The 12,364-nt window shown below is 39.5% G+C and overlaps 1 protein-coding gene across 1 annotated transcript in view; it reads right to left on the reverse strand.

Moving 5' to 3' along the window:
* Positions 1 to 3,801: 3,801 nt before the first annotated feature.
* The window catches only part of dph1 (diphthamide biosynthesis 1), an 84,932-nt gene continuing 76,369 nt past the window's right edge, over positions 3,802 to 12,364 (reverse strand). The window contains exons 10-12 of the mRNA XM_030152784.1: positions 9,379 to 9,457; positions 4,954 to 5,088; positions 3,802 to 4,550 (exon numbers count right to left, since the gene is read on the reverse strand). Of these exons, the coding sequence (XP_030008644.1) occupies positions 4,473 to 4,550; positions 4,954 to 5,088; positions 9,379 to 9,457 (292 nt within the window). The 3' untranslated portion in view covers positions 3,802 to 4,472. The remainder of the gene's footprint in view (positions 4,551 to 4,953; positions 5,089 to 9,378; positions 9,458 to 12,364) is intronic.

The following is a 12,364-nucleotide window of genomic DNA, read 5'->3' on the forward strand; positions in this document are numbered from 1 at the left end:
TCTGTATTTGTATCTTTGACAGCCTATTTCAGCCCTTCAACTGTATTAAGACACAAAAGGTTTCCGGTCGTAACGCACAGGTTTTCCAGTTAAGCACATCCCACTAGACCTTCAAAAAAAACAAACAAACAAAAAAAAAGGACAAAAATAAATAAGATGCAAACGTAGAACACAGAATGAACGGAAAATGATGACAATTCATGGTAGGACGGAGTGGGCTGAGGAGGAAGGTGACTTTGTGACAGCCCTGTGCTGGGGTGGCTGTTGGCCGGATGATCAGGGACAGGCTGAGCTCCCACGCAGAATTAGTCATCTCTTTACACCACTTATTTTTTTTTTTCCCACTGAAAATCCTTATTCAACCTTCTAGCAACCTTCCTTCACATTGCTGTTTGGCCGCCCATGCTTCTTCTCTCCCACACACACACGGAGTCAGCAGCCTCTAGACATAATCATTTATTGTTTAAATTTCCACAGGGATCCAGATCAAGGGGTTGTTAAATACATAGCAATTTATTAGCATTCTGCTTAACCAAACTGGATCCAAAACAGTTAGATTTAAAGGAGTTTAATATTTAACCAACATACTGTTTGCTAAAAGTTAAACTTGTCTCCATAAGGGACCTGTTAACTTTTTTTTTTTTTCTTTTTTTTGGGGGGTGGGGGGTGTTACAGCAGGACACAATACATTCTACAACCTGTTTCTGTTAAAGCCTTTTCCTCCAGAACATCCTTTTTTGGCGCGGAGCATCACCTAAAGTAAATAAGACAAGCTGTCATCAACCGGTAAGGACCCCTCCTTAGAATATTTCCAAATCAGGCAAAAACAGCTTATTCACTGACAAGATGTACTGTAGATCATTCCAGGCCCTGAAACTGAAATAGCAAATTACACATGCACCATCACATCAGCATGCATTATTACTGCAATAACACAATCCTTCAAACAGCATTCCTGTGCAGCTGAACATTTTTTTTTTTCTCAAGTTTTTCACCCACCTACACAGTGTCTTGACAGATGTAAAAACAGGCGAGTTAAACCAAATCAGTCCTTTTTGTTGACATTTCTTTTTAGCTCTAATGTAATCCAGGGGAATTGCTGAAGCAACAATGAAAGAGAAACAGAAGAATACAGACAGAGAAGCAGATGTAGAAATAGACTTCTGTTGACTCATTTTGGGATCTTTTATACATGTCATCTACTGCCACTCCTTCCCCAGCACAGCCCCAGTCACATGTGGCTTTGTGAAGACACACTGAGCCTCAAAGCTACACTTATGAAAGAGGAAACGCAAAACAAACTTGCAAAATAAACCTCCCCCTCATCTACTTCAGCTGTAGTGTCGAGGGTCATGAAATGTGTTTCAAAACTTCTGTGTTTTGATATCCTTGTCTGACTTCTAGTCTGGTTAAGATAATCATGTTAAAATTAAGGAATATATGGGAATCTGATGAAAGCTTATGCTAATGCACTAGAGGGTGGAAAATGTAAAGTTGGGTAGTGTACAGGGAGGTGTTGAGTAGACAGGATCGTGACGATGAGACACAGAAAAGGACTGGAGTGACTCAGCCTTTCCGTGGTCAACAGAATAAACAGCTAAATACATTACGCACATTATACTGACATGTTTTCCACCTGCAGGTCCTAGACAAAGCACAGAACTTTAACTCATTAAAGCCAATATAGTGAAAAGGTGTTGTTTGAATCACTTCCTTTGGATATTTGATGTTGGTAGGTTACTGAGGATCAATAAACAGATGGTCACTGTTATTACTGTAACACATTATATACAAATGTTGAACACCAATGGCAGCTGCCTGACAGTGTGTTCAGGTTATATCAGCATCACTGTAAAAGTGTGTGACTTTAGCACCTGTTGTGTTAAGCACAGCCTCTTCATCCTATAACAAATTCCTACTGCGCCCCCAGGACAGGATCTTGGGTACTACTGGTGGAGGAAGTGTGAAGGCGAACTCATTTAGAGCAGGAAAAATGGGAAGAGGTGGGATGTCAAGGAGGAGGGAGAGTCAATTTCTCCCCCACATCTGTAAACAATTGCACAAAAAGGCCACAGAAGTAGAGCGAGTATACTCACACTCTGCCAAGCCAACACAGTTTATGTCTGAGCATGCCAAGAAAGCATTCTCACAGTGAAATCTGTGCAACTTCAATGCCCCACTAGTCTACAAATAAACTATGCAAACATCGCCATCTAGTGGTTAATTGCTATTACTGGTAATGAACCTGAAAAAAATGAACCAGACTGAGTGGGGTTTACATGACTCACATAACCGTCTGTGCAGCTGGCAGATATAAAACACATCTGTGAAGCTGAGCCTCATTAAGTTTTAAATCTATCCCCTCTGTAGTGTGTATTTGTGAGCCAAATCAACTAACCACAATATGCTTAGAAATAGTTCCATTAATCTATTTAGAAGTTCACTTATTGATTATAGGAGGATGCATCTCTTCTTATTCTGTGTAGCATGTTTTTCTAAATCTCCGAATCTAATCGACTTAATTGTTATAGCTATTACAGGTTTGTATATTAATTTGCTCTAATTACCATATTCCATTTGTGGAACCTCATCTGTGACCATATCTGATCCCCATGAACAGCCCTATCCGTTGAAGACTGTTTGCCATTTTTCTCCCTCTGCTCCAGATCTGTTACTTTTTCAGTCTTATTCCCCTTCTCTCTTTTTGTTTTTCTGTCATCCCTAAACTCTTAGACACACACATATTGGATTTCCATGCTCTTAGGGGATATCATATTTACTTTGATTTCCCGGAGACTTATCCAAGCCAGTAAATGCTCAACTATAACTTTAAAATAACTTTTAACCTTTATTTTTAACAGTTTATGGGGACCTGCACAAGACAACCAAGCACCTGTAAGTGACTGGGAATCCTCAACACACACTCACTATGAGTATGACATTGGCAATAAACTGATAATATATTTGTAACAGACTGTTCCATTTGTACATCTGTAAAGTGTAAACTTCTAACACTTCTCCACACAAAGGTCAAGTCTTGCCAGTTTTGAGTTTTTTCAACTTTCCTCTTCTGCATGTTTACCGCATAATTAATATTTCAGTTTTAGATTTACATATTTTAAGCAGAACAAATATTTAAGCTGAGATATTAAAGGCAGCATACTGCAGAGGCAACAAGAAGAGGATTTATTAAAGCTTTCTCCCTCATCATTGATACACTGCGCCAAAAAATAAATCAAACATCAGATGAGGAAAAAAGAGAACGCTCTGTTGGCCAATAATTTACTTTTGACCAATATGTATCACACACTAGTACTGTTGCAAGTACTGAGCTCCTCAAAATAACAGCCACTAGTGGGACACGTGAGACACATCATGAGAAGATGGACATCTGGCGAGACAAGCTGTATCTCTCTGGCCCTTGTTGCCAAGGAGATACAATGACGAGTAGACGGGATTTGACTGGTTAAGCCTGGTAGTTGTACACAAATAACTTCATACCTGAGACAATATACTACAATCTGTGGTTTTACAAGTTCCCTGGATTATCTGTGGCCATGATCAGCTACTGTCAGCTAGTTTTAAATTTCTGTTGCAGGAGCCAAACAGCAATAGAATGTTTATTTATTTATTTATTTATTGACAGACTCCACCATCAATAAATAATGAGGATGGAGAGCAGTCGTGACTACCACTGCATGCATCTAGGAACTCATATCCCTCAGTCTTAAAAACAGACTCCTCGCTTCAGCATTGCAGCTTTTTTTGTGTGTTTATGAAAAACACTCAAAACAAGATGACAAGGTTTCATATTTCCATTTTTTATTTCACAATTGGATGAGAAATGTGAAAAAGATATACAAGGTTGATTGCAGTTTTACTGTCTTAAGAAGAGTCTTGTGAACATGATGTACTTTCTGTGTCATAAAGTGCATTAAATATTATACGTGACTGTCTGTGAAACATTGCGTGATGGGAAACTTGCATTTGACCACAGCCACCCACATCAGCAGACACCTATACTCCATACAACATGCTCAAGGTCATCTTCTCTCTCTGACAATTACAAATGCTGTATCTGCGCTTCAGAGAGGCCCACACATTTCACTGTGCAGGAAGAATTCCTTTCTGATCACAGCAAGCAGCCTCCTTCATGGGAATTGGATTCACATGAACATTCATGAGCTTGAATACACAAGCGATTCTCAGCAGTCCATGTGTTTTGATCTTGGGATACACGCACAAAATGTGAACAAGACCAATGAATTTGGATGTACTGTAAAACTGGGATTATTAATAGTTGCTGATCCATGTCAGCAGTGACTGAGGGATCCTCTGGTTTTTAGCTCTGCTTGCTGAGAATCTGTCTGGACAAATATCCGTTTTCTTTTGGTCTGACCTCCTTCTAGCTGTTGGTCGTGGTGTAGGAAATGTCACGACGCAAGTTAAAGGGAGCCCTGGTTATGGAGGTGTCATTCTCCTTGACAGCCACAGGGGGTGCACTTGGACTGCATACATTGCTTGGCTGAGGTTGGCTCCGAGCCTTGTTTCTGTAGGCAGAGGGATAGAATTAACACTTGGACTGGTGACAATGCCTAATTCAGACAGGTTAGAGTTAATGCAGGTCAGTATGGCCACTATAGGCTGCATTAATCCAGCAGTAATTAATTAAATATCTAAAGGTTTTTTTTTTTTTTGTTTTTTTTTACAACATTTTTGGAATAAATAGGAAAAAATGTGATGCACATCAAGGTCAAGGTCAAAACCACATGATTTAAAAACATACTCAAATACATGTCCTGTTGTGATTGTGCCACTGGGTGTCAGTATGATAACAGCAGTATGAGCTCTGATTAAAGCCGTCTAGCACACAGTGAGGTTCACTCTTTACAAGCTTTCCCCTTCCTTCTGTTCCCTCTGTCATTCATTCTTTTATCTCCTGCTCCTGCTCACCTGGGTCTGTCGACGTGCAGGCCGCACTGGCTGGTTGTCAGGGTGGTTTGGCGTCCACGGCCCCAGGCTCTGATTGGAATAAAAGTCCATGGGGTAGACTTCTTTCCAACTAGCGTCCTGTAAAGCCACAGCTGCCTGATGGATAGACAGTGAGGCAGATAATCACCAATCATGTCCAAAAAAAAAAAAAAAAGACAAAAACAAAAAAACAAAAAACCAACAACAACAAAGCAGCCAGTGGAGCTTGAAGTGCAATACCAGCTCAGTGGTAAGAGGGATTCTGCTGTTTATTTTCTGTTGATGAGAACAGTAGAGGCAACTTCTCTGGCAAAACATCTGCAAAAAACCCAGAGTGATGAGGAGACACAAAAGACTGACTACACAAACAAGTCTGGTGTCATAAGCTTGGATAACAGGCGGAGATGACATGTTATCCTTATGCAGCTGCACTGCATGACACAACAGCTGTTAAGAGGAGAGCAACAGCAATGGCATGACAGTGCTGTGACATAAGAGCAGACTACTCCATATGGAAGAGAGATGCCTGTGAATATTGATTGTGAAGGAAACAAAGCGTAGTTGAATGACTGAAATAAATTGAACAGATGAATAAGTAAACATGTTGAATGAAAGAACAAATCATATTTATTCATTATTTATGTTATTCAACTACTGAACCCATTCATCTTTAAAAGTACCTGCAAACCAAATCCTAACATTTACACACCATATACAGATTGACATGTTAATATAAGGTGTATGAGTAACAGAGCTGTGTAAGATAAGTGTAGTTATAAACCTTAACAGTGAGAAGAACTGTCAAACTGGTGATTACAGTTAGATGTGAATATATTCTAGTGAAAGCTGATATGTAGAACTTAGTGATAGTGGCAGTAGCATTGCTCCCCTTATTTCACAGGGTGCACTTATTTTCATTGCCTTCCATCTGCCAATCAAATCAATGTGCTTTGCTCTAAGAAACCTGAATCAGCCACGCCTGGTTGCAGTGGGCCCATTACATCCAGGTTGGTGAACTGAATGTAGATCTGATTTGAGGTCATGACTATAGTTTTTCCATTACTGCAGGCAGATGGGGTGATCTAAGTATATTCTCGAGATGTTTTTTTTTTTTTTTTTGGTGGTTGTTCTTTAAATCAAAACCACCCAAACGTAATTGAAGCTACATTAAAGATGCATTCCTTAATGGGTTTTTTTTTTTCTAGCATCAATGAGCAAACACTCCATACTTACCTTCCAGCTTATTGTAATTCAAGTGGTCTGAGAGGACATGAGAGTTCTGCATCTACTCATTCCCTGTATTTTCAGGTTGCAGAAAATCTACTCTGTGATGCAGATTTTCATCTCATCACAGGTAGTTTAAGACAGAAAGGGAGGCTGAGTACATGATTCACAGCTGTAATTACTGGTCGCTGAATAGATTCCAACAGATGCAACCTGGATGCACTTCTACAGCTCTGCTCTGTATAGTGGATGTATTAAAGTGTCCTCACTCTTCCATAACAGCATGGAATAGTGTCATGATGATCATTAGTCTCTTCATTTGGACTGAGAAGAGAGAACTACAGAAGGAAGGTGTATATTTTCAGACTCTGGTGTGTGTGTGTGTGTGTGTATGTGTGTGTGTATAATGACTAGAGCTCAAAAACTATCATCTCATTGTAAAAGAGAATAGAATAGAAATGGAGAATAATTCTTAGAAGATACGAAATAAGTATTTAAATTTTTCTTGTGTCACATAATTCTTCACTATTGCACAGATTGAGGAATACAACAGCCCCTTGAACTCATTTTTCATACCCTCATATGAACATTAATAAGTAGAGGAAGAAGAACAAAGCAGAAGAGACAGAAATGTGGATTTTCACATAGACCTTACAAAGTTTATTTTCCCCTTCTTTTCTTCATGCTTTACCCAAGGTTTTGTGCAACAAATGATGCAATAATGTTAATATCCTGTAAAAGCAGCAAACTGGCATATATTATACTTTCATATATTATACTTTTATATATATATATATATATATATATATATATATATATATATATATATATATATAAAAAGTAACACAGGTAAGGAAGGGTAACTTTCTACCTCCATATGAGTTCTAACAAAAACTATGAAGGTTTCTTCTTAAAAAAGTTTGATAATGGGATAAATGTTTTATTTTTGTCGTTTGTTTTCTTTTCTTCATGCTTTACTCAAGGAATTGTGCTACAAACGATGCAATAATGTTAACCCTTTCATGCATGAATTATGAGAACCTTAATAAAGATTTTTTTTCCTGAATGATTTTATTTCTCTTTAGGCATTAAAAAAACAATGTGATTGAATTTTTTTTTTTTTTATAGAGGTGTAAAAATGTCCACTAAGCTGGACACCATGAGTTTAATTTTTGAAGCAAAAAAACATGTACTTACTGATATTCTGTGCAAAAACTATGAAATAAAAACATTGTCATGCTGCTAATCTGATGTTTTCTCAGATTTTCACATACCCTAATATTAGCCATTACTCACTTCATGGAGATAATATGCAAAAAAAAAAAAACAAAAACAACTTTTTGTTGTTAATTACAGCTTAATAACAATAACAAGGAATTGATTTACACTCAAACATGTTAGATTAGGTTTATCAAGAACAGCAAAGTTACAGTAATGTTTGGCAAAATAAGTCTTAACTTCAGCCTAAACCCTTTCGGTCACATTGTACGCATATGGAACAACGGATATGTTGTTTTTGTTTGTTATTTAAAGTAATTAATGGCCAAATAAACTACTACTACTAGTACTACTACTATTACTGAATGCATTGTATGGGATGATGCATAAGCGTCCAATGTGTTGGCTGATATGAAACTACAACAACAAAATCCAAGAATATGCAAAAGAACAGCTGTAGAATAGCTGTCCACTATAGTGACCACTATGCATGAAAGGGTTAATATCCTGTAAAAGCAGCAAACTGGCATATATTATATTTTCGCATATATCTAAAAAGTAACACAGGTAAGGAAGGGTAACTTTCTACCTCCATATGAGTTCTAATAAAAACTATGAAGGTTTCTTCTTAAAAAAGCTTGATAATGGGGTAAATGTTTTATTTTTGTCGTTTGTGTCTTGTTTTTTGAAACATTTGTCTAGTAGAGCCCCATTTGCTGTCCTTATTCTTTGCCCCGTCATTTCTCTAGCTTTTTGCTCTCCTCCCTTCCCCTCTCACACCAACTCCCTCTTTGTGGATGCTAGCTTCTCTTGCTAATCCCTGCTCTGACAGGAGAGCCAAGTGTGTCTTATTGACTATAAATATAACATGAGACGCACTGAAAATAAATGCTGCCCCCCCCCAACCCTTCTACTTGCTCACTGCACCCTCCCTTCTTGTAGCTCTTCATCTTTATTCTAAATGCCACAGTGAAAAGCACTGTGCACTGAGACGTATAACACTCAGAGGTATGAGATGGCACTGAATTAAGACTTATCACAACCACACATATAGACACAAGTGCAGCTGCAAATTATTTAAATGCACAGACATTGTTTCCAAATAGCTACCGGGCAACGCGGAGGGAGCTTCAATACAAAAGGCTTAACAAAACAGATTGCAGCTTCCCTCATTACAGCGAAGGGAAATTTCAGACTATGCATGCACATTATAGACCACAGTCAAAGTCAAGTGAAAAGAATCATCACTTGTTTTTTGTTTTTTAAAGGTGTCATTACTCTAAATGGTCTCATTCTGAGATATATGTGCAACTCAAGCAGCGCACAAGTATCTGCAGACAGATGGAAAACAGCAACCATTTCGAAACTCTATCCAATATTCAAGACAGCAATTCCCCTTGCAGCCATTTCACACGGCTTCAAATCAGCAGCACATCTTTGAGCAAAATCATTGAGTGAATTAATAGTTAACATCAAGTGCAACCGAACGACATCACATAATAGCACATAACTGCCAAAGACATCACAAAGCAAAGCCTGTTATTTTTTCGCAGGCTCGCTACAGCAGCTGCAGCAGCACACAAACAAACACTTGCTTTGAAATGGATCTTTATGGGTTGCTGTCCGATCTATCTCCCTCCCTTTAGAGAATCAAGGCAGCTGCAGGGAGGGGAACAGTGTGGTCATGTAGCCAGTAGGGGGGGGTAGTCAGCTGTTGATACTATTGTGTGTGTGTGTTGGGAGAAAGGGAGGAAAGGTGGAAGAGTAGGAGAACATGTAGGCCTAATGACTTCTGTACAAATCCTCTACTTTTTCCAAACATCTTCTCATAGTTAGAATTTTAAAATATTCCTCATCTTAAATACTTTAATGCTTCAGGCATCAGCAGGGCACTGTTAGAGGTTTGTCTATTGACTGTGAGTGACACACGTGATCTTGCTGGGAGACTACAAGTTGTTTATTTACCTCATAGGGAGACAGCAAGGGTTTGGAGAAGGCTGATCCCCAGTCAATAGACAGCCGTGGGCAAGCGATCTGCACCCACCTGTGGAAAAAAGGCAAACATTTGTGCACAAATGTATAACTGTGATTGAATGTGTGCAGAGTGAGAGGCTGGGATCCTATTAGACAGGCAGGGCACATCTGTGGCTGCATGCTGCATGTGGATACGTGATGCGATGGGTTGTGCAGGGAGCCTCCCTCCACCTGATCTCCAGCATCTGTAGGAGAGATCTGTCCTGATTTGCAACAGCTCTAAAGGCAGCCACACTACACTGTCTGAATGCATAGGCAGCCGGAGTGTGTGTGTGTGTGGGGGGGGGGATGCTGAAAAGAGAGGGAGGAGGATTTGTAGTGGTGGTGGTGGTGGTGGTGGTGAGAGGGACGGAGGGGAGGGTAGTTGCAGGAGACATAAACAGAAAAACAGGAGGAGAAGTGAACGGAGGTGAAAAGAGAAGAAATGCAGTGAAAGAAAAAGGGAAGAGGTTAGGTGAGTGTGAATAAAAAAGCAGCACCAGCCCGGTCTCCACGGAGGTAGCCTACATAGCTGGCAGACAGGGTGGTGGTGGTGGTGGTGGTGGAGGAGGAGGGGAGTGGGAGTGGTTGTGTATGAGAGAGATGGGAAGGGGGATGAAAAAAGTGAGGGAGGACACAGATATACAGCGATAAGGAGAAAGAGCAATGAAGACAAAAACAGAGGGAGGGAGGGGCGAGAGGCACATGAAAAAGGGAGAAGAGACGAAGATTGGCACAGAGCAAAGTGTTTACTCTGGAAAATGCATGAGAGAGGGATGAAGACAGCCTGGATGTAAACAGCTGGAGGGAGAAGTGAACAGTTGGAAAATGGAGAAGGCGAGAAGTGACCAGGGCCAGTGAGGTGACCAGGGTTAGGTTTCATAGATTAGCTCCATCTCTGCAGAGGGAGCAGATCATCCCTTGTTCCTAATCCTGATGATAAAGACAATTATCTCCATCGGAAATATTGACAAATGTGAATTCAGCAGCAGGTCATTCCTCCCCACGGCCATCAAACTTTATAACAGTTCTCAGTAACCCCATCCCCCATATCACACCATGTGCATGTGCAACCACAGTGTAAATATTCTCTGCACTCTACTGTCAACTATGCAATTTCCCCATGGCGGAACAATAAAATCTTATCTTATCTTATTTTATCTTATCTTATTTTTAAGAATAGGGAAACAAGGAAGAACAGAAGGAAGAAAGAAGTCCATAAAGCTTGAATATTATTCCCATCTATGCAAGTGCGTTAAATTACCCATTTGTCTATTCTTCATTTTCTAACTTTCAGAATTTCACAACTGCAGAATTGATTGCGCTGCTGACTCTTGCTGCACTCTCCTCTCTGTCACAGAAATATTCCACCCCCCTCTGGGCAAACGCGTGGCCTTTTCTCATTTTCAAATAACACTTTTTTTTTCAAAAGTGTCTCGCCTAAAGAGTGAATTCTTATTCATCCTCCTAATTTGAGTCAGAGATGTTTGTATACAGCACAAACATTCCCCGTCCTAAGTTTGCAGACTCTACATAGAGAAGTGGAGTCAGAAATATGACTTTTCCCTCAGTATGATGAGTCCAACAGCAGCATATGTATGAAAACTGGCCTACAACAGAGAGTATCTGTTCAGTACATGAATGTGTGTTAGAAGTACCAATACCTGTGTAGGAATATACAGGAGATATGTGCAATTTTCACCATTTTAGTTTCATTATTCATTCATCAGTAGGTAGAGTGTTTAATTTTATCATTTAGTTACTTTAATATGTCCTCAAAGGGTCAAATGTGTATATACAAAACAGTTCATTGTGTCTTTGTCTGGAAGCGTCTAGTAATTGGTGTTTTTTTTTAACCTTTATCTAACCAGGAAAAAAGATCCCATTGAGATTAAGAACCTATTTTTTAAGGGAGTCCTGGCCAAGAGGCAGCATTTACAGGACAAGTCAAACTATGAAAAACAAGTGCAAGTCATTGAGTTAGTCTCTAGCACTTTGAGTTTTGATTTAAAAGCATTCAAGGAGATCACTTCAGTCAGTTTCCAGTCTTTTAGCAACATCTTCCTTGTGAAAGGAGCAGAGTAGACAAGTGCCCTTTTGCCCAGCTCTGTACAGACATACGGCGCAGAGAGGAACAATTTGATCATTTGATCGCAGACGATAAGAATCAACACTTCTTTGAGTGTCACCACATGAGTAAGAACATGGCTTAAGTCCAACAAGTGGCCATCACAAAGCACTGAGCATAATTCTAGAGAGCATTTATAGGCTACACCGAAAAAGCCAATTCTTGAATGGAGGCTCCCAGTTCTGAATCAGATGAAAGAGTTCTGCAGGAGGAGAGGACCAAAATTCCTGCTGACTGTTATGGACAGTTTGTGGAAAGGCAATCGTTTGATTTGAGTAAACTTAAAAGCAATGCCAACATTTTTAAGTTTATATAAAACGTTAGTCCTCTGAAAACAAATACACAGTGATATTAATAATTGTGTTTACTATTATTCATTCATTTATTTTCTGAACCACTTTATTTATTATTCTGAGATTTCACATCAAAATAAAGTAGTTGGACTAAGTAACAAAAAGGGGATATACTGTAGTAAAATGTTTTTTTTTTTTTTTTGTGGATAAATGAATGCATATTGCCTGAGTGACACTACCTCATCCATATTTGCACATCTGCATGAAGTGAAGGTAGCTGAAGGGACTTCTGGGATTGGTAAAAGATGAGTGGTGATTAATAAGCAAGCCAACTCCACTACTCTATCCTTGGGGCTAGCATTGAGAGTAGGCACTGGGAGAAAAAGAAGACAGGAAGCGTGAAAGGGAGAGCAGAGAGAATCCCTCCTGAGAAGCAGATAGCTGATTGGCACATGGAGCCAGAAGGGACTATTCTAATATTAGCACAGAGACTGACTGACTGACTGAATGATGCCGT

The sequence above is a fragment of the Sphaeramia orbicularis genome, chromosome 13 (assembly GCF_902148855.1).
Source record: "Sphaeramia orbicularis chromosome 13, fSphaOr1.1, whole genome shotgun sequence".
Lineage (NCBI taxonomy): Eukaryota > Metazoa > Chordata > Actinopteri > Kurtiformes > Apogonidae > Sphaeramia > Sphaeramia orbicularis.